The sequence below is a fragment of the Astatotilapia calliptera genome, unplaced genomic scaffold (genome assembly GCF_900246225.1).
Source record: "Astatotilapia calliptera unplaced genomic scaffold, fAstCal1.2 U_scaffold_54, whole genome shotgun sequence".
Taxonomy (NCBI): Eukaryota; Metazoa; Chordata; class Actinopteri; order Cichliformes; family Cichlidae; genus Astatotilapia; species Astatotilapia calliptera.
The window spans coordinates 18265-42087 of record NW_020535794.1 but is presented as its reverse complement, the minus strand read 5'-3'; the positions used below and the strand labels follow the sequence as shown (position 1 = coordinate 42087).

At 43.0% G+C, this 23823-nt stretch overlaps 1 protein-coding gene across 1 annotated transcript in view; it reads left to right on the top strand.

Annotated features, from left to right (window-relative positions):
- LOC113018284 (programmed cell death 1 ligand 1-like) overlaps window positions 1-23579 on the top strand; it is a gene marked incomplete at its 3' end in the record, with an annotated part of 29204 nt that extends 5625 nt beyond the window's left edge. The window contains 1 exon segment of the mRNA XM_026161340.1: window positions 23230-23579. Within this exon segment, the coding sequence (XP_026017125.1) occupies window positions 23230-23579 (350 nt within the window).
- Window positions 23580-23823: the final 244 nt, after the last annotated feature.

The window sequence follows — 23823 nt, the reverse complement described above, 5'->3', positions numbered from 1 at the left end:
AAACAGGCACTGAAAATGAATTACAAAATGAACATATAATGTAAAAAATAAATTGAAAACTTAAGACAAACTCAACATGAAGCCTTGTGTGTATGTGTGAGTGTGCTTGTGTGTGTTTGTCTGTGTGTGGGCATGTGTATGTTTGTGTGTGCATGTGTATTCATGCACATGACTGGTATGTGATACTCAGGTGAGGTGGGCCTTGCAAGCATATTTGCAGCATCTTAGGCTTGTTTTGTTGTCTCTAGGGGCACAGAACTCACAGCGCTTCCCTTTCAGCCAATTTAATTTGTGCTTGATGCATAAAGTTAAAAGATTAAAACTAATGAAACAAAGTTTAAAAAGAGACTTTTAAAAAAATGTAATTACATTTTATATAATGGATTATGCATAAAAATAGAATTGGACTAAAGGTCTATTGCTTTATTATCTATTCAGATTGTGTATCATGTTTTTTAAAAGTAGCTAAGTTACTAATTATTTTTGAAAATAAGTCGTCAGTAAAGTTACGTGATTACTTTTTGGAGAAGTAATCAGTAATTAATTACTAATTACTAATTACAAGTAACTAGACCAGGGGTCGGCAACCCGCGGCTCCGGAGCCACATGCGACTCTTTAATATTTATTTTGCGGCTCCGGGTGGTTTGGGAAAATAAATTAGAAGTATTTAGCTGAAGTGTATTTTATTTGTGTTTAGTTCTTTTTTTAACTTGTAGTTCAAAATTGGAAGATTATTGTAATTTTGAAATATAAAAATAAAATTATATCTTATTATTTTTTCATCGCTCAAAATAAGCGTCACACTCGCGGAAGCTGGTATACCCGCCGAAATGCCATGCATTTATCGAGACTTTCGACCCCAGGTGCCTTCGGATCCACATTATGTAAGCAGCTATTCTCCACCATGAAATATGTTAAAAACAAACACTGCTCACGCCTCACAGATGACAGCCAGTCCTGCGTAAAGATGAAAGCCCAGATTTGCAGATGCTGTGCGCAGAGGTTCGGGACCATAAGTCTTATTGTAAACATATCACGACAGACCCGACGATGTTTGCATGAACATTCTTTTCAGCATCTCTTTATTGACCACTTTTCACACACGGTTGCTGTACGCATACAGCCGGCTGTAGCTTTTCAGCCTATAGCCCGACACATACCAACACAACAGCAGAGAGAGCACAGACTTTAAGGCGGCGAGGCGTGATTGCGGGTGCCGCTCAGGTGCGTCCGACTCCCATACAGCGGCACTGCAGACCACGCCCCACCACACACATTAACCAGGTAAAATGCATATTTAGGCAGAATTTTGCAAGTACTATTTTTTTTTAGCAGCATTGTGCTTTTTTTTCAATTATTTTTTAAAAGTCAGGTCAAGGCTCCAAAAGCCCAAAGGCGATATAAGGGTGGCGGCTCACAACAGTTTTTGTTTGCTACATGGATCATTTTAGTTCAGCTGGGTGTCTTTCCTTTTGTTATATTTCTTTAAGAGTTCAAAATGTGTTAATTACATAAATAAAATGTAATTTTCTCTGTAGCACTTCATGGATTTCATAAGCAACACACTGTAGTTGCTCTGTGGATTCCTTTAAAAAGCAGTTAAAAACTTTTCTGTTCAAACAAGCCTTTTGTTAATCTACGTATTTTATATTCTTTACATTATTTACATTTGATCTTTTACATTGTGTATAATGTCTATTGATTGTATTGTTTATTTTTAACATTTGTGTACAGCGCTTTGTGACTGCCTGTCTGTGAAAAGCGCTTAATAAATAAACTTTACTTACTTACTTTAGTTGTTCACACAAAGCATAAAGGTAAAAAAAAAAAAACATATGCAGTGTTATCTTCATTTTAGATTTCAAAAAGTATTTGTGCCTCCCAGTGTTTTCTTTAATGGAAACCGGGTCCAAGTGGCTCTTTGGGTGTTAAAGGTTGCAGACCCCTGAACTAGACCAACACTGCTGAGCAGTGACTGTTTGCTGATCTGGGCTGTTGTACATGGAGTGGTTACGGAAAGTCTGATAGCATCAGCATCACTGTGTCATATATCCTGTACCTTCCTACAACCTTGTGTGTCATCATTAGTAATGCATTAGTAATCCCGTTTTGAGATCCCTTCCCAGACGCCTTAACGCCCACTCACATCCTGGGCCATCTGACCTCAGGAAAGCGCATGATAGGATAGGGCCAGGTTTCACAATGAGCTCACCCGAAACCCTGGCTGATTGTGACCCACACCCGTTTTCACACCTCGGCTCATGGGATTAGGTAGAGGATCATCAGGGGGTCCTTTTGTCCCTCTTTGGGGGGAAACTCCCACTGGGTTTAAATCTGGGACTCCGCCTTTTGACCTTAGAACTGAAGAAGCTTCTCGGATGAGAGGTGAAACGTGGGTGGCTCTGTGGTTCCCGACAAAATGGCAGCCTGAAAAGAGTTGCTCCGCAACTTGCACACTGAAAATAGTTATAGCAATAGCATGCACCGTCTTTTTTGGAACACTGTGTACTGGCACATGTATGTGAAATGCCTTTAAATAACTAGCCCCCGTGAACTAATGCGGAAACGGCAAACTAGAAGGGCGCAGCGTGCTAAAAACCTCCGCCTGAATAACAAGCTAAAACTACTAAGAAAATGGATGCCTACGTCAGCAGGCCTCAGGAAGACCCAGCCGTTGCGAAGGTGTAGTCTTGAGAGGAGAATTAACATTAAACGAGTTGGTTGCTGAGTTAAGAATCATTCGGACATCGACAAATAATATTGAAAAAGACACGAAACAGATAAAAACGACTGTTCAGGAGATCGAAGGTAAAATTAATGCGTTGAGTGCCCACATGGAAGAAGTGGAAAGTCGGGTTGCAACTCTTGAGGAGGCAACCCGTGCGTCAGAGCAACAATTACTCACTATTCAAGAAGAAATTGAGAACTTACGGAACCATATTGAAGATCTGGACAACAGAGGACGGTGCTGTAATATCAGGATAATTGGTATACCCGAGTTAATAGAAGGAGAGGATATGATCAAGTTCTTACAGCAGGAGATCCCCATAATGTTGGATTTAACTTTGGAGCCCCGTACGCTAGAAATATAGCGAGCGCATCGTGTTCCTATGGGTCCGCCGAAACAGAGTAGGAGAGAGGGAGAACGACTGCGGCCTGTTATGGTTAACTTACTCCGTTACCGGGATAAGGGGGACATCCTTCGGGCGGCCAGAGAGAAAGGCCAGATTCTATGGTGTGGGGTGAAGATAATGTTTTTTCCGGATTACTCCCGACGAACCATGGACCGGCGCATATCTTTTAAACAAATCAAGTTGGAGTTGATAGAAAAAGGAGTGGAATACTCGCTGCTCTTCCCCGCCACTCTAGAAATAAAACGCAATGGAGCAAGGCACAGATTTTCTTCACCGGAGGAGGCTGCAAAATTTATTAAGAATATGTTCCCTTAAGATAAGTGACACTTTCTGCCTTTTTTTGTTTGGTTTTGTGATCGGGGATGGTGAAGTACTTTACCATATGTAAGTGTGTTTAACGTGCTGTTAGATGGGTTTGGTGCAGGGATTTTCTTTTTTTTCTTTTTACTCGACTAATTTAAATATCCCTATAAACTACTAGTTATATGCTGGGTTGCTAGCCAGGCACCGGTGACCACCAACCCTGGGTTTTCCAGAGTTAGCAAGCATTAGTCTTGCTTTTTGTTTTTTCCTTTTTTCTGGCTGGAGTTTTGCTGGAGCTGTTTTCAATTTGTTTCTATTTATTTTGAATGCTTGTATTCATAAATTGGTTTATCTTCACATAAAACCACCCTCTACAATGGATATATTTATGAATCGAAGTATTATATGGAATTCCACATTGTAACATGGATAGACAGACAGATTTCAAAATACCCAGCTGGAATGTTAAGGGGTTGAATAACGGGATTAAGAGGAAGAAAATATTAACATATTTAAAGTTATCAAAGGTTGATATAGCCTTTATTCAAGAACCGCACATGTGTAAGTCAGAAGCCTTAAAACTTAAATGTTCCTGGGTAGGTAAAGTCTTTTCCAGTTCTGGAACTGGTAAAAGTAGGGGAGTGTCGGTTCTGATTCATAAAGCAGTTAGCTTTACTGAAACAAAAGTAATAACAGATAAGGAAGGTAGATTTATATTGGTTTATGGAGAACTACTGGACACACCAATAATTTTATGTAATATCTATGCACCTAATGCGGACATACCCGCCTTTTTTCATAGCCTGTCACAGTATCTTTTGGAATTAGAAGGTGCACAAATAGTGGTAGGAGGAGATTTTAATCAAATACTGGATCAAGACCTAGATAGATCACTTCCTAGGAGAGGCACAGTGAGTAAATCTGTAGTTGCCATAAGGCAGATGACCTCAGATTTAGGTCTGAATGATATTTGGCGGAAAATGCATCCAGAAGGCAGGGAATATTCCTTTTACTCCCCGCCTCATAATGTTTATACTAGAATCAACTACTTTCTTATTTCTGAAGTCTTAGTGAATAACTCTATAGATTCAAGTATTGGTAATATAGTATTCTCAGACCATGCGCCAATTTTTCTATGTCTTGGAAATATTTTACAGATTCCTCAAAGCCGCAGATGGTGTTAAATATAAGTTGAATGTACTGTACAACAGAAAGGCAGAAAATGCTTTATTTCGCATTAGTCAAGCATATTGGGAAATGGGAGAAAAGCCGAGTCGTTTATTAGCATACCGTCTTAAACAGAAAGACAGTATGAATCATATCCCAGGCATACGACAATCAGATGGGGTTATTTAAACTTCTATTAGACATATAAATGATGGATACAGGGCCTTTTACAATAATCTTTATTCTACACAAGGTAGTTTAGATGAACAGAAATTCGAAGCATTCTTTACTGATTTAAACCTGTCACAGCTTTCTACTACTGACCAGCAGATTATAGATGCTCCAATTACAGTGGAGGAGATTACCCGTGCAATTAACAGTGTGCCACTTAATAAAGCTCCAGGATTAGATGGGTTACCATTGGATTTCTATAGAGCATTTGAGGATATGTTAAGTCCCCTGTTGCTCAATGTTTATAATGAGGTGTTCAAAGTACCTCAGTCAATGCACTCTGGACTTATAACATTTATTCTTAAAACTGGGAAAGACCCTTTAGACCCAAGTGGTTACCGCCCTATATCTTTGCTGAATTCTGACCGAAAAATCTTGGCAAAGGTCTTAGCAGGTCGATTTAAAGTAGTAATGTCGGAAAAAAATTCATGCAGACCAATCTGGTTTTGTTCCAAACTGCTATGGTTCAGATAATATTAGGCGGTTGGTTAATTTGCAAAATTATGTACTGTATATGATTCAGTATATCCAACAGTGGCCCTAATGCTGGATGCTGCAAAAGCTTTTGATTGTGTTGAGAGGGATTATCTGTTTAAGACATTAGAAAAGTTTGGTTTTGGTGATATTTTATCAGGTGGATAAAGATATTATATGATTCGCCTTCAGCGCAAGTATTGACGAATGGACTCATATCAGATCTTTTCCTTTTACAGAGATCCACAAGACAGGGTTGTCCCCTTAGCTCGGTCTTTTTGTAATTGCTATAGAGCCTCTGGCACAAAAACTGAGAAATAATGTAAATATATTTGGAATTTCGATGGGTAATAGTCAACATAAGCTTCTATTATATGCAGATATGATATGATATGTTGTTACTTATGACACAGCCTGGGAAGTCAATTCCAGCCCTATTAGAATGTATAGAAAGGTTTACGCTGCTTTCAGGGTATCGCGTCAACTGGGATAAATCAGAGGCAATGCCTATGTCAGGACACTGCCCCCATACTTTATTTAAACAGTGGGAGTTTCGGTGGTCCGTGAATGGTTTGAGGTATTTGGGGATACAAATTACCTCGGATTACACTAAGATGGTTCGAGCAAATATGGAGCCAATGTTTGAAAGAATAAAAATGGAATTTGGTAGATGGTCCAGAGTGCGTCTCACAATATCGGGTAAAATTAGTTGTGTTAAGATGATGACTGCACCCATGATCTTTTATATTTTATCTAATATTGGATTACACATTCTAGATAAGTATTTCAAAGATCTAGACTTTTTGATCCGGCAGTTTCTTTGGGATAGCTCACCACATCGTTTAAGTATTAAGAAACTTCAAGCGAGTGCAAAACAAGGAGGTTTTTCATTGCCTAATTTCCAATGGTATTATTGGGTGATGAACGTGAAACAACTTAGAGCTTGGTTACCTACTGCACCAGTTAAACCCATCTGGTCACATATAGAGATGGAAGTTAATGGCGGTATTTCTCCTTGGAGGGAGCTGTTTGATACCAGTCATAAAACTACCCATCCTATAATTGCAAATGCGAAGACATTGTGGTGTAAATTACATAGCGCAGGTCACTGGGACTTTATTAAATCACCTTCGACAACCTTATGGGGGAATAAAATAATTTTAATTGGAGGGACATCGGTTGACTGGTTACAGTGGTGTAAAGCAGGCATCCTTAATGTAACAGATTTATTTGACTGTGGGACTAAATGTTTTTTAAGCTTTGATAAAATTCTGGAGTTATATAAGTTGAAGCGTAATCAATTCTGGAGATATGTCCAAATACATAGTTCATTATCGAAGTGGCTGGGAAGCCCCTTGAGTTGTCCTGTGGGCAGCCCTGTGGAAGTCCTGCTCTCAAGATCACCCTTGGGTAAAGGCATTACCTCTAAGATTTATCACTTATTGCAAGAACGGTCAGCTGACCCTCTCCTTAAAGTTAAGGGCTACTGGGCCCAGGACATGGCATTGGACATATCTTCAGTTGAATGGGATTCATGTTTTCAAAATGTTAATACTATGTATAAAGAAACAGGTAGTAGATTTATTCAACTTAAGATAATCCATAGGTGGCATCGAACACCGCAACAATTGTATAAATGGAACCTGGCCTCTACGGACAAATGTTGGAAATGTGATGGTCAAAATGTTTCGATTTTACATATCCTATGGAGCTGTTCGGCACTTCGGAATTGGTGGGAAAATATAATGGAGGTAATTTTCAGTGTTTTAAAAAGGAGATTTGGTATCTCACCAAAACTGTCCATACTTGGTATAACCACAGAACTTTCTGCTGGAGATTTTTCCAGTTATACAAAAAGATGGATTATTTTGGCTCTTACTATGGCCAAACGGGTCCTGTTAAGACATTGGTGGAAAAAGAACCCCCCTCCCTATGAAGAGTGGCTAGATAATAGCTAAGTTGGCGTCTTACAAAAAGTGACTTATGGTTTAATAGATAAATTGCATCAATAAGATTGTATTTGGTCCCCCTTTACAAGCTGGCTTTCTGTAACTTGAAGAACAGAGGAGTAATGACAGAGTGGTGGTGTGGGGATTGGTGTGCAAAGAAAGAATAGGATAACTTCCCTTTGTTTTGGTTTTTGTCTTCGTTTATGTTGTTGTTGTCTTTTGTTTTTTTGTTGTTTTTTGTTTTTTTTCTTTTTCTTTTTTGTTTTTTAAACTATTTATTTATGTAGTTATCCTTAAGTTCTGTTATTGAAGTTTAAAATGAAATAAATAAAAATTGTTGATGACAAAAAAAAAAAGAACAGAAGAAGCTTCTCGGATGAGAGGTGAAACGTCTTCAAGCAACTTAAACGAGTCCAGACGCTTTTCTTTCCAAGCTCCTTAGACTACAAATAGCATCCTAACATATGTATTGGGATGCTCTAGATGAGTAAGGCTGGTGTGAAGTGTGATTGAGACTGCATCGTCTTTTAATCTGTTCCTGCAGTAAGCAAACTGTAGGCTGTCCAGGTCAGCAGGGATGTTGGCCTTGTTGTGTGAAAGAACGAGTCTCTCAAAACACTTCATGATAATTGGTGTCAGAGCGACCGGGCGATAGCCATTCAGACATTTTACTGACTGTCTTTTAGGCACAGGAATGATGGTAGTTGATTTGAGGTATGTTGGGACTGCAGCCTGCTGCAGAGACAGATTGAAGGTGTTGGTAAACACCCCCGCCAGTTCAATCAATCAATCAATCAATCAATCAATCAATCAATCAATCAATCAAAGCTTTATTCGCCACATGCAGGTTGCCCTGCAGTGAAATGCCCCCCCCCCCCCCCCCCCCGACCTTACACACACAACACAGACATTAAATGGGGATACAAGTCGGAGATCGGTAGCGTTACAGAAAAACACCGAAATGTGCACTACAATGGGAAAGTACAAGAGGAAAAACAGGAGACCTCTACTCATGCTGTGCTTCCATGGCAGGACAGCATGAGAACAGGAAACAAAAAAACTCCTCTGCACAAAAAGCACATAAAGGTCCACAGCACAACATTGTGAAAGACATGACAAGCCACAGGATTGGGTGGGGGGTGAGGAGTAATCCGAAGCGAACACAGCAGCCGCCCTGCACAGCGCTACCATTCGAGCGTGGCACACAGACCCGCCGTGTTCCCCCGCAGGAAACAAACATCGAAGGCGTTTGGAAAGGGAGGGGGATGAGTGTGTGCTTATCAGTGTAAGTGTATGTGTTTGCGTGTCCATAGTTCAGCTGAAACAGTGTCCTTCGCCCTGCCAGGCTAAGTAAACAGTCTACCAGCCAACCCAGGTGGCCTTGCATGGAATGGGAAGGAACAGACTAAACACAGTCGTTATCAGGGTGTTGTTGTTCAGCTCCAGCCTTGAGACCACCGCAGCTGGCGCCAAAGGGGTATCCGCATAAGTGATGGTGGTTTTTACTTTAGTGCGAACAGCTCATATGAATTTCAATGCAGTTCTACAGTCCAACACTGGTCTCTCAATCTCCCGTTGGAGAGCTGCGAGCTTCGCCATACTTGCGTTCTGTGATGTTGTCATTTCTTGTGCTCAAGGAACCGATTTCTGAGAACTCATGGCAGTGTGCCTCCCCAAGATGTCATCCAATTTGCGCCCAGAGATGTTATTCTGAGCTAGCCCTTCCGAGATGTATCCAGTCTGCAGTCAGAGATCTTATTCTGAGCATTCACAGCAGCCGTAGCCTCTCCAAGATCTTATCCGTGCTGCACTCAATGAGCCCATTTTGAGAAACTCACGCCTCTCCCATCGTTCCAATCCCAGCGGGCAGCTTTGTGGGGGTTTGAACAGCCGGTTCCGCTTTCTTAATTCTTTGATAAGTCAGGGCCAAGCCAGCTCCGATCAGCCAGAACCCTGTTACCATGGTTCCGAATAGGTAGATATCTTCAGCACTCAGGCTCACCCAAGCCCAAACTTCTCGTTGAGAAAGGGGTGTCAATTGTATTTAGGGACCAGTTGATCCAATCAATAATTCCTCTTTTAGGTTTTAGAGAACAGACTGTGAGAGAATGTTCCAGGGAAAAGTAAAAAAACACGAGATAAGACAAGGACATGAGGAGCTAAGCAGGGAAGATAAGGGAGAGGAGAGGAGAAAAGTGCGACCGCCTTTGCTGAGAGCCAAAGAGAAAGTCATGTGTAACCGACCCAGAGTTTGGGCCGGTAAAACAGATTAAATGTTCCTGCAAAACAGGGAAATGATGAGACAGAGACGACTGGTGAAGTTTCTCTTTGCCTCGCTTCTGCCATATTGGAGAGGAGGACCTATGACCTCGCTATTCTGTCTCACTGAACAATGCGCCACCCGGAGGCTGGGGGGGTGCAACTACCTCATTACACATGGTTCACTTCGGTGACAAGTCTCTCTTTCTTTTAACAAGTACTACTCCTGATGTGACCACACATTAGTGTGTCACATGCTCCCTGACAAATGGAAATGGCTCCTGACATTCAAAAATACAACCATTTTCAAAAGTAATACAGTCAAATACTCAACATGGCATATGTGCAGGGTAAGTATATGGCCCAGCTGGATAAGGCACACAAGATGCAAACCCTGGGCTAAATGGTACACAAGGTGTTAGTGTCCATGGCTGGTATGGAAAGAATGGTGCAGCTAGTGCAGATACTATGGCCTGTGGCTGTAGAGCCGGTTCTCCCAGTGACTCATAAGTAAACACTTGTCTAGGTCTCCTTTCTCGGGCTGACCTTCTTAACTCAGTCTGTGGGTCACCTGCTGGTATCTGTGGTAGCGCTTGCCCAGGTAAAGTGGACCTTTCACCTTCTTCTTCCAGACAATTCGGCTGTGCCTGTACCTCAGGGACAGGGGGCATCTGACTGTCTATTCCTGTCTGTTCATGTTCGCTGGAGGTTCTTTCTCTTTCACTGTCTCTAGTTGGTAACTGGAAGCGGTTCCTTTGGTCCTCAGGGCTTTGGCTTGTTGGGGGTACGCCAGATTGACTATAATGGATGTCTCTTTCAACATGTCTAGCCTCTCTGGGGAACCTAAACCAGTACCCTCCTGCATCCTCATCAGATTCTGAGTCACTAGAATCGCTTTTCTGTCTGTTTTGTTCACTTAACTCCGCTTCTCTCTGTCTAATCGGTTTCTTAGGTGCCTGCTCAGATCTCGGAGGCGGAGCCTCAACTGGGAGGTCGTTAACCAGGTTACGGTGTAGGACCCTGGTTTTACTTCCATCACTGCCCTCCGAATAGACTGCATAAACTGGATTATCACCTATTTGCCCTTTAACCAAATAAATGGTTTTCTCCCAGTAAGATCGCAGCTTCCCTGGTCCCCCACGTTCACTGCAGTTCCTTACGAGGACCCTATCACCAGGCTGTAACACTACACCCCTCAGCTTTTTATCATAGAAAGACTTGTTTTTGATACTAGACAACCTACTTTTTTCCACTGGCTATCCTGTACGCTTCTGTCATTCTTTTCGCCCACCTGTCTGTGTAGCTTTTGTGTGACATTATCTGCTTCTCCCCAACTAGACCAAATAAAATGTCTACAGGAAGGCGCGGGTGATGCCCAAACAGTAGAAAATGGGGGGAAAAACCTGTGGATTCATGGCGCGTACAGTTGTAAGCGTGAATTATGTGTGGCAAATGATCCTTCCAATTCCCCTTTTCTTTTTCACCTAGCGTTCTTAACATTTGTAAAAGTGTCCTGTTAAACCTCTCGGCAGGATTACCTTGAGGATGATATGGGGATGTTCTCGAGTGTCCAGTACCTGATTTCTCCCTCAGTGTCTTGAAAAGTTCATTTTCAAACTCGCGCCCTTGGTCGTGGTGAAGTCGTGCTGGGTACCCAAAGCGCGGAATGAACTCTCCAAAGATTCGCTCAGCTGCTGTCTTCCCAGACTTGTTTTTGGTGGGGTACGCCTGGGCAAACCTGGTGAAGTGGTCCACGACGACAAGAATGTATTCATATCCCCCCCGGCTGGGCTCCAGGTGGAGATAGTCGATGCAGACCAGGTCCAAAGGCGAGGTGGATGTGATGGTGCCCATTGGAGCACGTACTTGGGTTGTTGGCTTCTTGCTAATGATACATCGGCACTTCCTGGTAACATAGCTTTCTATGTCCCGTTTCATGTACGGCCAGTAGAACCTCCCTCTCACCAGTGCCAGTACTCTCTCTGTGCCGATATGTCCCATGTTATCATGCAGGTGCTTTAACACCGTCTCTTTGTACTTTGCAGGGAGGATTAGTTGTTGCCTTTCACCTGTCTGTCTATACATCAGTCCGTTTTTGAAATGTAATTTGTCCCACTCCTGCAACATTTTCCTCGTTGTTTTAGTCACTGTGTTTCTGATGTCATTTGTTAAGACTGTCATTTTCTCCTTTAGCCTCATTATTTCTCCAACCGTTTTGTCTTCTCTTTGTGCTTGAGCTAGCTCATCTTGGTCGATTGCAGGGAAAACTGGATGTGGCTCCCGGGCTGCATTTTCAGCGATAGTTAGGGCAGCAATCCATGCAACATCACTTTCTCGAGCTGCTCTAGCTCCACCCCAGGGTGCTTGGACCACCTCAGGTGATAACTCTTCAGTGCACTCACCCACATACATGTCAATGTTAAGAGGGAGACGGGACAATGTGTCAGCATCAACATTGGCCCGGCCAGGCCTGTATTTGATCTCAAAGTGAAAGTCTGACAGTTCCCCGACCCAGCGATGGCCCACGGCATTAAGCTTGGCAGTACTCATAACGTAGGTCAATGGATTATTATCTGTATAGACGGTAAAGTGTGGAGCATAGTACAGATAGTCTCTAAAACGCTCACACACTGCCCATTTAAGTGCCAGAAATTCTAGCTTGCCGCTACGGAGACAATAATTATTTTCTGCTGGTGACAATGTCCTGGACCCATACGCTATTACCCGTAATTTTCCATCCTGGCGCTGGTAAAGAACAGCACCGAGGCCCTGTTCTGAGGCATCTGTGTGGAGGCAGAATGGTGAGTTAAAATTTGGGTAGGCCAAAACTGGGGGACTCGTAAGCATGGTAATTAGCTGTTCAAGTACATGCTGGTGTTCACTAGTCCATTCAACGGGGGCCTTGGATGACAACTGGGGACCTTTAGTCTTCAGTTGGCGCGATGGGAAGGTTGGCATGTCCGGTTTTACTTTTAACAGTTCATAGATAGGTTTTGCAATCCTCGAAAAGTCTTGGACGTAGCTTCTGTAGTAGCTCAAGAAGCTAAGTAGACGCCTTATATCACCAACTGTTTGAGGTGTCTTAGTTTTTAGGGATTCTACGGCCTCTAAGTCTTTTGGATCAATCCTTACCCCTTCTGCAGATACAAGGCGGCCAACATACCTTACTTCTTTGCGAAACAGTTCACATTTTTCGGGTCTTAGTTTTACTCCGTGCCTCTGGAGTGCTCTTAAAACTTGTCTCACACCCTCAACATGCTCTTCAAATGTTGGTGCATGGCATAAGATGTCGTCCAGGTATGGGATACAACAATTGTCCCTGAGTGAATCTAACATCTCCTCCATGCTTCTTTGAAAAGCCGCAGGTGCATTGGAGAGGCCGAAGGGTATTCGTACCCACTCATAAAGGCCCCAGGGGGTGACGAAGGCTGTGAGGTGACGTGAGCCCTCCGCCATGAAGCCCTGGTGGTACGCCTTTCCCTGATCAAGGATACTGAACCATGAATGCCCCCCCAGAGTGTCGGTCAGGTCTTGGATCCGAGGAAGAGGGTGTTTATCTGGAATGGTCTTCTGATTCAGCAGACGGTAGTCTATACAAAGGCGTAACGAGCCGTCTTTTTTTCGGACACAGACGACTGGGGCAGCATACGGTGACCTGGATTTAACAATCCACCCCTTGGCCAGGAGGTCCTGAATATACTCCTTCACTTCGGAGAACAAAGGCTTTGGGACAGAGGAGTAGGCCCTCTGCACTGGGACGTCATCTTTGAGGTTGAGTGACATGTGCAAACTAGGAATACAACCAATGTCATGAGCATCTTTAGCGAAAGCGCCTGACTCCTCCCATAACATCTTTTCCACAATGTCTTGCTGCTGTTTCTCAAGATGGCCTAGATCTACTGGTGGCTGCCACAAAGTTCTAGGGGAACCTGTCTCTGCCTGACAAACAGTAGTTGCCTCTACTTTAGCGTCGTTTTCAATGGGTGAATCTGTCTCTATCACCTTCTTAATTGCCTGGACGCTACCAATAGCAGTCTTTCTTGTTAGAACAATGTCATGTCTAGCGTGGTTTTCTACAGGCACAGCTACATAAGGTAGTTTGCCGGGCTGGATCTCTAAGAGTCCCTCTCCTAATCCTAACTGCTGCAACTGGACAGAACTCTCTTCAGGCTCAAACAAGACTAAACGTTCACTTGGGTCAAGCTGTGGTGGGACTTTACACTTTACCCAGGTTGTGCTGCCAGCAGGAATTACTGTGTCTCTGTAACCCACCCTCAAGCGCCCCTGAGCTGTGTTCTCCTGATGTGTCTGGATGAAATGTACCATTCCCTGTGCTTCATCGACTGGAATAGACAGTGCACCCCCAAGTAGCTTAGCTAAGTTAGAAGCAGCCTGTGCTGGGCTTCCCTGGATTAACACTTCCACCACATTGAACCCTATGAGTGGTGTGTCTAAGGGCACTGAGCTAATTAGAAACGGCACGTTCATGGAAAGCTCTGGGTCTTCATTGCCTGGCAAATTTACAGTTAATATTACCCACCCATCAAATGGAAGAGATTCCCCATTAACTGCATAAATCTTTGGCACTTTCCCATAGTCAGTTAACTCTATGAGCTCTGCTATCGGACGAACATTGACATCTGGAATGTATTTATTTTTCCAAGCTCGGTCTATCAAGCTAACCTGAGCCCCTGTATCTACAAGAGCGGTCACAGTTAACCCATTAAGAAGGCATTTTGTTGTTGCTTTTTTTCCTATTAGTCTTACTATTGGCTCTCTGTTGCTTACAGCGGTTTTTAGTGGCTCATTTATGCTCTTCTTGGATTTCTGTCTCTTGAGTTTAGCTTGGTGCACTTTGGTGTTGTCACATGATTCAGTCTCTGTGTCAAGGTGGGACTCCGATGTTGTCCCGGTCACAGCTGGTCCCTCCGCAGCAACCGGCCCTCGTTTCCCGGCTGCTTTGGACGTTTGAGGCAGCCAATTGCTCTATGGCCCTCTTCGCCGCATGAGAAGCAGTGGTTACAATTTTTAGAGCCCACCTGTGAACATGTAGAACATGCATAAAGTCTCTCAGTCTTTGTTGCAGCTGGTCTAGCTGTACTGCTAGAAGACTCTTTCTTCATTTTTTCTGCGAGTGAATCTACTACTCTAGTGAGTGCATCAATCTTCTCTTCCAGTTGCATTACTGTGTCGGCTGTTGACTTTTGGTCTGCAACCTCTCTCTTTGTTAGTTTGACTTTCCCCTCATCCACATGGGCAACATGAGCACTGAACTGTTTTGCTCGGGGTGTGGAACCTAATCTCCGGTGACGCTCAGATTCTTCACTGGTCACTTTCATTGCATGTTTCAGAATCATCTCATCTGTCACTGACTGGTTCGCCAGCAAGGGCTTCAGCTCTCTTCTAATATCATTGTCCTTATGTCCGATCCCCTGATAAACTGTGTGCAAGAAGACACCTTGAACTGTTTCTGGGGTATATTTAATCTCAGAATCAGTCTTTTTGGACTCAAAAAGAACTCTTTGTTTTAGGCCAATTATGCGGTAGAGAAATTGTTGTGTTGTTTCATTTTCTCTCTGTTTGGCACAAATCAGTTCCTGGAACAGCTCTGTACTACTCCTTTCTCCAAGATGGGACTGCAGGAATCCTTTTAACCCAGCAACTGTCATGTCATCTTTATTAACTAACATGTCCTTGAAACTGCCTGGTTTAATTATTTTTAACACCCCTCTAACAATCTCAGATTCTGTAAAATTCTCTTTTAGACCCTCCTCTATCTGCCTACACACACTGTTGTAGCTGATGTCTGACATGTGATCTCCTACTTGGCCTCCCTGAACCTTGAACTCACGTCTCGGAAGATAAGGTAGGTCTTTGAGGGAAACTACAGGGCCTGGGGGAGGTCTAACATTACTTCGTGAGGTGAGTTGTTCTTGAGCTTGCTGTAGTGCAGGAGTTTTTACTAAACCTTGCAATGTCCTACCAACCTTCTCATAGTCCGAAATCATTTTAAGGAGTTCTTCTTGTGGGATGTTAAGGCTAGAGTTAGACTGATCCATGTTTACTTGAGCTGCATTGAACTGGCTGGGCTCTGAGGTAGGGTGGGGTGCACGCTCTGGCGTCCGTGTTTCCACATCTGTCTCCACGGCACTGGTCTGGTTGTCGGTAGGATTCAGAAGTTCATCTACCATGTCCTTTAGCGCTAACAATTCCCCCATCCCACTGTCCTCAGCTTCTAACATTGCCTCGCTGTAGATGAAGGAGTTGATGTACTCGAAGCTTCCTTCTGCATCATCACTTGACAGCTCTGACAGATCCTTGCCTGGTACTGGACCCACCTTTGCAGCAATCTCAAAAAGCTGATCCGGCATCAGCGCGAAAAGGCCCTTCCTGATGTCCTACACCAGGCTCTTCCTTACGCCGTCAGCCATGATGTCCTCCTCGTTGCTCTGCGATGGGTAATTCTAAACTGGATCTTCCCTCTGTAGTGGATAGCAGCTCCTCCGCTTTACACCAACTCTCCTTGGACCATTAGCTCCGCAGCAGGTCTTATGGATGTGTGAGGATCAGCTCCATTGATGATGTGGAACCAATCCCCGTATGGGCCACCAAGAATCTGTAACCGACCCAGAGTTTGGGCCGGTAAAACAGATTAAATGTTCCTGCAAAACAGGGAAATGATGAGACAGAGACGACTGGTGAAGTTTCTCTTTGCCTCGCTTCTGCCATATTGGAGAGGAGGACCTATGACCTCGCTATTCTGTCTCACTGAACAATGCGCCACCCGGAGGCTGGGGGGTGCAACTACCTCATTACACATGGTTCACTTCGGTGACAAGTCTCTCTTTCTTTTAACAAGTACTTCTCCTGATGTGACCACACATTAGTGTGTCACACATGCGCCGAAGTCATGGTCGGCGCATGACTTCAGCATTCGTCCTGGAACCCTGTCTGGTTCTGCTTTGTTGACATCGATCCTCCTCAGCGTGGATCTCACCTGATGGCATTCAAAGACAGGTACCGGCTCCTCTATGGGTAATGGTGCTGTCTGGGTTCCCATGCTGTTGGAGCGACCATCAAAGCGGGCAAAGAACTGGTTCAGGGTGTCAGGAAGCGTGTTATCATTGCTGGATAACGAGGGACTGGTCTTATAGTCCGTTAGGGATTTGATGCCTTTCCACATGCTACAGGGGTTGTTAACCTCAAAACGTATCTCAATGCATCGCTGGTATCTGCGTTTTGCTGCTTTAATGCCCTCTTTGAGATATTTCCAAGCATTTCTATAAGCCAGCCTGTCCCCTGACCTGTAGGCAGCGTTCCTCACATAATGATGTGGTCACAGTTTTTCCAACTTAGAACAGTTGTTGAGTAAATGAAATTATCGAATGTTACAAAATATAACAACACATCTCTACATATACAAATATGCATCATGTGCTGTGTGAAATGGACAGGATAGAAAACCCAAAATGGTGACTCACTGACAAAACTAAACTTAAGGCACAGCTTTATTGCTGGAATTAATACAAAAACAAAACTGGAACTAAAGACGCATGCTTTTATACCTTTTTTTTTCTTATACTATTTTTACTGTTTCATTTGATATGCTTTTATTCCCATGTGAAGCACTTTGAAATAACTTCCTCTTTTAAAAAGCGCTATATGAATAAATTTTACTTACTAACACACAGCTGTTAAACAAGGCAGATTGCGATGACAGAGGGAGACACAGACACTAAATTTTGTAGAATAACATTTTAAGTTTATTTTACATATATGTTTTTTTATTATATTAAATTTAAAGCATGAATGGAAGTCTTTCTAATTTTAAGTAATGATATTTAAATTATAAAAGGTAGATTTTTGTTTTGTTAAAACATTTTTCAGTTTTTCATATTTTCAGATAAAATAAACACACAAAATCTTTGTTTAATCTCCATGCACCAATTTAAATTATAATCTCAGTTTTATATTGTCACGGCCGGAGTCGCACAGGGGAGACAGACTCAGAGGAGCACCCAAAGGAGTGCGTGTGTGAAGGAGGCACGAGGCTGGGTGGACACTTAACATCCGTAATCCAGCTGTGACAGAGTCAACGAAGTGTGATACAGTGGGGCAAAAAAGTATTTAGTCAGCCACCGATTGTGCAAGTTCCCCCACTTAAAATGATGACAGAGGTCAGTAATATGCACCAGAGGTACACTTCAACTGTGAGAGACAGAATGTGAAAAAAAAAATCCATGAATTCACATGGTAGGATTTGTAAAGAATTTATTCGTAAATTAGGGTGGAAAATAAGTATTTGGTCACCTCAAACATGGAAAATCTCTGGCTCTCACAGACCTGTAACGTCTTCTGTAAGACGCTTTTCTGTCCCCCACTCGTTACCTGTATGAATGGCACCTGTTTGAACTCATCATCTGTATAAAAGACACCTGTCCACAGCCTCAAACAGTCAGACTCCAAAGTCCGCCATGGCCAAGACCAAGACCAAAGAGCTTTCGAAGGACACCAGGAAGACCTGCACCAGACTGGGAAGAGTGAATCTACAATAGGCAAGCAGCTTGGTGTGAAAAAATCAACTGTGGGAGCAATCATCAGAAAATGGAAGACATACAAGACCACTGATAATCTCCCTCGATCTGGGGCTCCACGCAAGATCTCATCCCGTGGGGTCAAAATGATCATGAGAACGGTGAGCAAAGATCCCAGAACCACACGGGGGGACCTGGTGAATGACCTGCAGAGAGCTGGGACCAAAGTAACAAAGGTCACCATCAGTAACACACTACGACGGCAGGGAATCAAATCCCGCAGTGCCAGACATGTTCCGCTGCTGAAGCCAGTGCATGTCCAGGCCCGTCTGAAGTTTGCCAGAGAGCACATGGATGATACAGCAGAGGATTGGGAGAACGTCATGTGGTCAGATGAAACCAAAGTAGAACTTTTTGGTATAAACTCAACTCGTCGTGTTTGGAGGACGAAGAATACTGAGTTGCATCCCAAGAACACCATACCTACTGTGAAGCATGGGGGTGGAAACATCATGCTATGGGGCTGTTTTTCTGCCAAGGGGACAGGACAACTGATCCGTGTTAAGGACAGAATGAATGGGGCCATGTATCGTGAGATTTTGAGCCAAAACCTCCTTCCATCAGTGAGAACTTTGAAGATGAAACGAGGCTGGGTCTTCCAACATGACAATGATCCAAAACGCACCGCCCGGGCAACAAAGGAGTGGCTCCGTAAGAAGCATTTGAAAGTCCTGGAGTGGCCTAGCCAGTCTCCAGACCTCAACCCCATAGAAAATCTGTGGCGGGAGTTGAAAGTCCGTGTTGCTCGGCGACAGCCCCAAAACATCACTGCTCTCGAGAAGATCTGCATGGAGGAATGGGCCAAAATACCAGCTACTGTGTGTGCAAACCTGGTAAAGACCTATAGTAAACGTTTGACCTCTGTTATTGCCAACAAAGGTTATGTTACAAAGTATTGAGTTGTATTTTTGTTATTCTTTACAAATCCTACCATGTGAATTCATGGATTTTTTTTTCACATTCTGTCTCTCACAGTTGAAGTGTACCTCTGGTGCAAATTACTGACCTCTGTCATCATTTTAGGTGGGGGAACTTGCACAATCGGTGGCTGACTAAATACTTTTTTGCCCCGCTGTATGTGTGTGTCAGTGTGATGTGTTGTAGTTTCAGGAGTCAGTATACAGCTAAAAAGCTTTTTGTTCAGTGTATACAAACAGCTGTAGCTACAGAAAACACATAGACACAGACAACCATTCACACTCACAATCACTCCTACATTCACGCCGGTCGGTGTCATAGCTGGTGAAAACGTACTTAGTGCAGACACAAAACGTCCATCAGCTTCAAAGTGTGTCAGAAAAATGTTCACTCCTTCATCGTCAAAGGAGCTTGCAAAGAAAAGCGTCTGGACTTCTTTAAGTTACTTGAAGACGTTTCACCTCTCATCCGAGAAGCTTCTTCAGTTCTAAGGTCAAATGGTGGAGAGTCCCAGATATAAACCTAGTGGGAGTGACCCCCCACAGAGGGACAAAAGGACCCCCTGATGATCCTCTAATCGCCTGAGCCAAGGTGTGAAACTGGGTGTGGGTCCCAATCAGCCAGAGTTTCGGGTGAGTTCATTGTGAAACCTGGCCCCACCTTATCATGCGAATTCCTGAGATCAGATGGCCCAGGATGTGAGTGGGTGTTAAGGCGTCTGGGAAGGGATCTCAAAACTGGATTATAGATGGCAGAGAGTTGGTGTCGTAAACCCCCGCCTCTGTTCAAAGATGGTCGCTCACAGTGGACATAGATGGCTTCTTTCACTCCTCTTTCAAACCATCTGTCCTCTCTGTCCAAAATGTGAACATTGGCATCCTCGAAAGAGTGTCCTTTATCCTTAAGATGCAGATGGACTGCTGAGTCTTGTCCTGTGGAGGTGGCTCTTCTGTGTTGTGCCATGCGCTTGTGAAGTGGCTGTTTGGTCTCTCTAATGTAGAGGTCTGGGCATTCCTCGCTGCACTGTACAGCATACACCACATTGTTAAGTCTGTGTTTTGGCGTTTTATCTTTCGGGTGAACCAGTTTTTGTCTGAGCGTGTTGCTGGGTCTGAAATGCACCGGGATGTCATGCTTGGAGAAAACTCTCCTGAGTTTTTCTGATACACCGGCTACATACGGGATGACAATGTTGTTGCGTCTGTCTTTCTTATCCTCCCTCGCTGGTGTCTGGTCTTTCACACCTTGTCTCAGGCGATTAGAGGATCACCAGGGGGTCCTTTTGTCCCTCTGTGGGGGGTTACTCCCACTAGGTTTATATCTGGGACTCTCCACCATTTGACCTTAGAACTGAAGAAGCTTCTCGGATGAGAGGTTAAACGTCTTCAAGTAACTTAAAGAAGTCCAGACGCTTTTCTTTTCAACCTCCTTTGACTACGATGACCTGGATGACTGAGAACCTTCACAGACATATTCACTCCTTCATAGTTTTTGGCCCCAATCTTCATAGCTATTGGGTGTCTACCCATATGGAAAAGATACATATAAATCTTATAAAGTTTGTATCTGTCTTGTGTGAAACTTGTATGAAAAGCATACAAGAGTGAAAACAGATTAAGATCCCTTGAAAATCATATAAATGAAACTTGTATGTTTTGGATATTTACTAAAACAATATAAGAAAGTAATGAGAAAGTGGCCACTTTCATGAGTAAATCATATAAGCCTTATATGATTGACTGTATGAAGTAGGCCACATCTTATGCAAGTCTTATAAGTTTTTTCTATTTCTTTTCCATATGGGTATATTTAACACCTTTTCAGAGATATATAACGTTAATTATGATCCCTCTGCTCTAATCTTTGGGGTGATACCTCAAAACATCACTTTGCCAAAATACTATTCAAATTCTATTGCCTTTGCTTCACTCATTGCAAGGCGCCTTATACTTTTAAGATGGAAGCAGGAAGCTCCTCCCACACATGAACAGAGGCTTGCAGAGCTCATGAAGTTTTTGCATTTAGAAAAGATGAGATATACACTGGTAGGTTCAACCACCAAATTTCTCGAGGCATGGCAGCCTTTTCTAATGTACATGGAAACATTTAAAATGACCACATTGTCATGACCAGATACCATCCATTTTATTTTTGTGTTTGTTGTTGTTTTTTGTTTTGTAGGGGTTTCTTTAGTTTGTTTGTTTGTTTTCTTTCTGTTATCTTTTGGGGTATTGTAAAAACTGAACAGCAAACTACTGTATGTTCAAAGTTTTGCTATTAACATGCTGCTGTAACTGAAAATAAAATGAAAAAAATAAATAAAACTCAAATGTCAAAGGAAATAAACAAAATATTTAAAGTCAATCATTCTGATCATAATTGCACTTTGACCTTTAACCTCTCTGCTCTGTGTTGTTTCCTCTTTCAGATCAGAAAACCATCACAGCTGAGTCTGGACAGGATGTAATTCTGCCATGTCGAGCTCCAAACAACAACATCTTCACTCTAGAGTGGGAGAGAGCTGACCTGAAGTCAGGAAATGTTCTTTTCCGAGTTGGTTGTGATATTATTCTAGACGACCAGCATCCATCTTTTAAGAACCGGGTGGATCTGCAGGACAAAGAGATGAAGGATGGAGACGTGTCTTTGATTCTGAAGGATGTGACAATTAATGATGCTGGAACATACGAGTGTCATTTCCTCATGGTAGAAGCACGCTCATTCAAACACAGCTTCATCAAACTGGTTGTTGATCCTCCAGGTGAGTGAGTAGAGTTGAGTGTGTGTGTGATCAGAGGTGAAGCTGCTTCCTGGTTGTTGATGTGTGTTTGTTGTATGGATGAGCTGGTGGATGTCAGAGGTAGACAGATGTTTCTCCAGCTGTTGTCTTTGTGGCTGGTAGTCTAGAGTTGTAGAGCAGCATTGTTTGGTTAGAGCAGAAACAAAGACATTTATGAATCCGTCTCTTCTTCTCTTGCTCTCTAACTCGTCTGTAAACATGTGTGGGGAAACTCAATGTTAAAGCCTACAGCTGGAGGGGGAGGGGAGGGGTGAAGCTGGTGGTTGTGAGTCTGTGAAAGTGAATCCTGCCGGTGCCATAGCTGGTGAAAACGTACTTAGTGCAGACACAAAACGTCCATCAGCTTCAAAGTGTGTCAGAAAAATGTCCACATGGTGACTGATGGATGAGAGAGGTCCCATTGTTGTTGTTGTGCACAAATCATTGAACAACACAAACACTTAGAGCTGCTTTCAGTGCTGCCTGTTTTGTTACTGCACACATTTCTGATGGTCCTACAGTCCAACGTAGCAAACGTCTCCCTGAAGCCTCTTCTTAGAGACCAAAGGTTGGATCAGAGCGAGCAGCTGAAAGGACACATCTATGAATGCAGTCAGACACTTTCTCACAACCTCACACTTCATCTGATCAGGTTTAGACTCAGGTTCTCTGTTAGTCACTGAGATTACAGACTCGCACATTTATAATAATGTAAGATCAGCAGTAATAATAAAACACACACGTCTGCAGTAACTGTGTCAGTCTGCTCCACTTTCCAGGTCAGATTAAGCTGTTAGAAACCAGAAGTTCAGAAGAATAATTTTCATATTGATTCAGTTTGTCTGTGTGTGTGAAGGCATCATCAGGGTAGATGGAGTCTGTGTGAGCTCAATGTCTCTCACTGTAATCTAGAGCTGGGCGATGAAATGATAAAGATCATTATTGCAAAATAACTTTTTCTCAGTAGAAACATGAAACATACTCAATAGAAAGTCAATAGAATTTATTCCCTCTTTGTTTTGACAGGTAACATGAAAGTTCAATAACAATGAAAATAGCATCACTCTGAACCAATCACATGGCAGGAATAGAGTTAGAGTCACATTAGGTTAGACTGAAGCTGAGTGTATGAGGAGCAGCCGACAGCTGCACATGTGCAGATGCTGCTGCAGTCACACACACCAGTGTGACAGGAGTGTGAGAGAGATTAAAGAAAAAGAGACAACAGAACATGTTCAACTATAAAAACTCGACTTTAAAACATTTAAATAGCTGCTGGATGTTCAGAGGTTCATTAAATCCAACATGACTAAAAACTCAAATGTCAAAGGAAATAAACAAAATATTTAAAGTCAATCATTCTGATCATAATTGTACTTTGACCTTTAACCTCTCTGCTCTGTGTTGTTTCCTCTTTCAGAGCAGAAAAACATCACAGCTGAGTCTGGACAGAACGTCACTCTGACATGTCGAGCTCCAAACAACAAGATCTTAGTCGTAAAGTGGAGCAGAGCTGACCTGGGAGATAAATATGTGCTTTTGTACCTTGATGGTCACAATGTTCCAGACAACCAGCATCCATCTTTTAAGAACCGTGTGGATCTGCAGGACAGACAGATGAAGGATGGAGACGTGTCTTTGATTCTGAAGGATGTGAACACTGCTGATAGTGGAACATACGAGTGCCATGTTTTCATTAAAGAAACACGCTCATGGAAGAACAGCATCATCCTCCACCTGATTATTGATCCTCCAGGTGAGTGAGTAGAGTTGAGTGTGTGTGTGATCAGAGGTGAAGCTGCTTCCTGGTTGTTTTTTGGTTTTTATAAATAATAGAACGTATTTTTAATAACCTGATCTATTTAACTAAAAGAGGAAATGGATTCTGTTCTGTTCTTCACTCATCACCTACCTGACAGCTGATACCTGTTTCTCACCTGCAGGTCCATCAGGAGGACATCCTGCCTGGATAGTTCTGTTAGTTGTTTTGGTTATTATTCTTGTGCTTCTTATT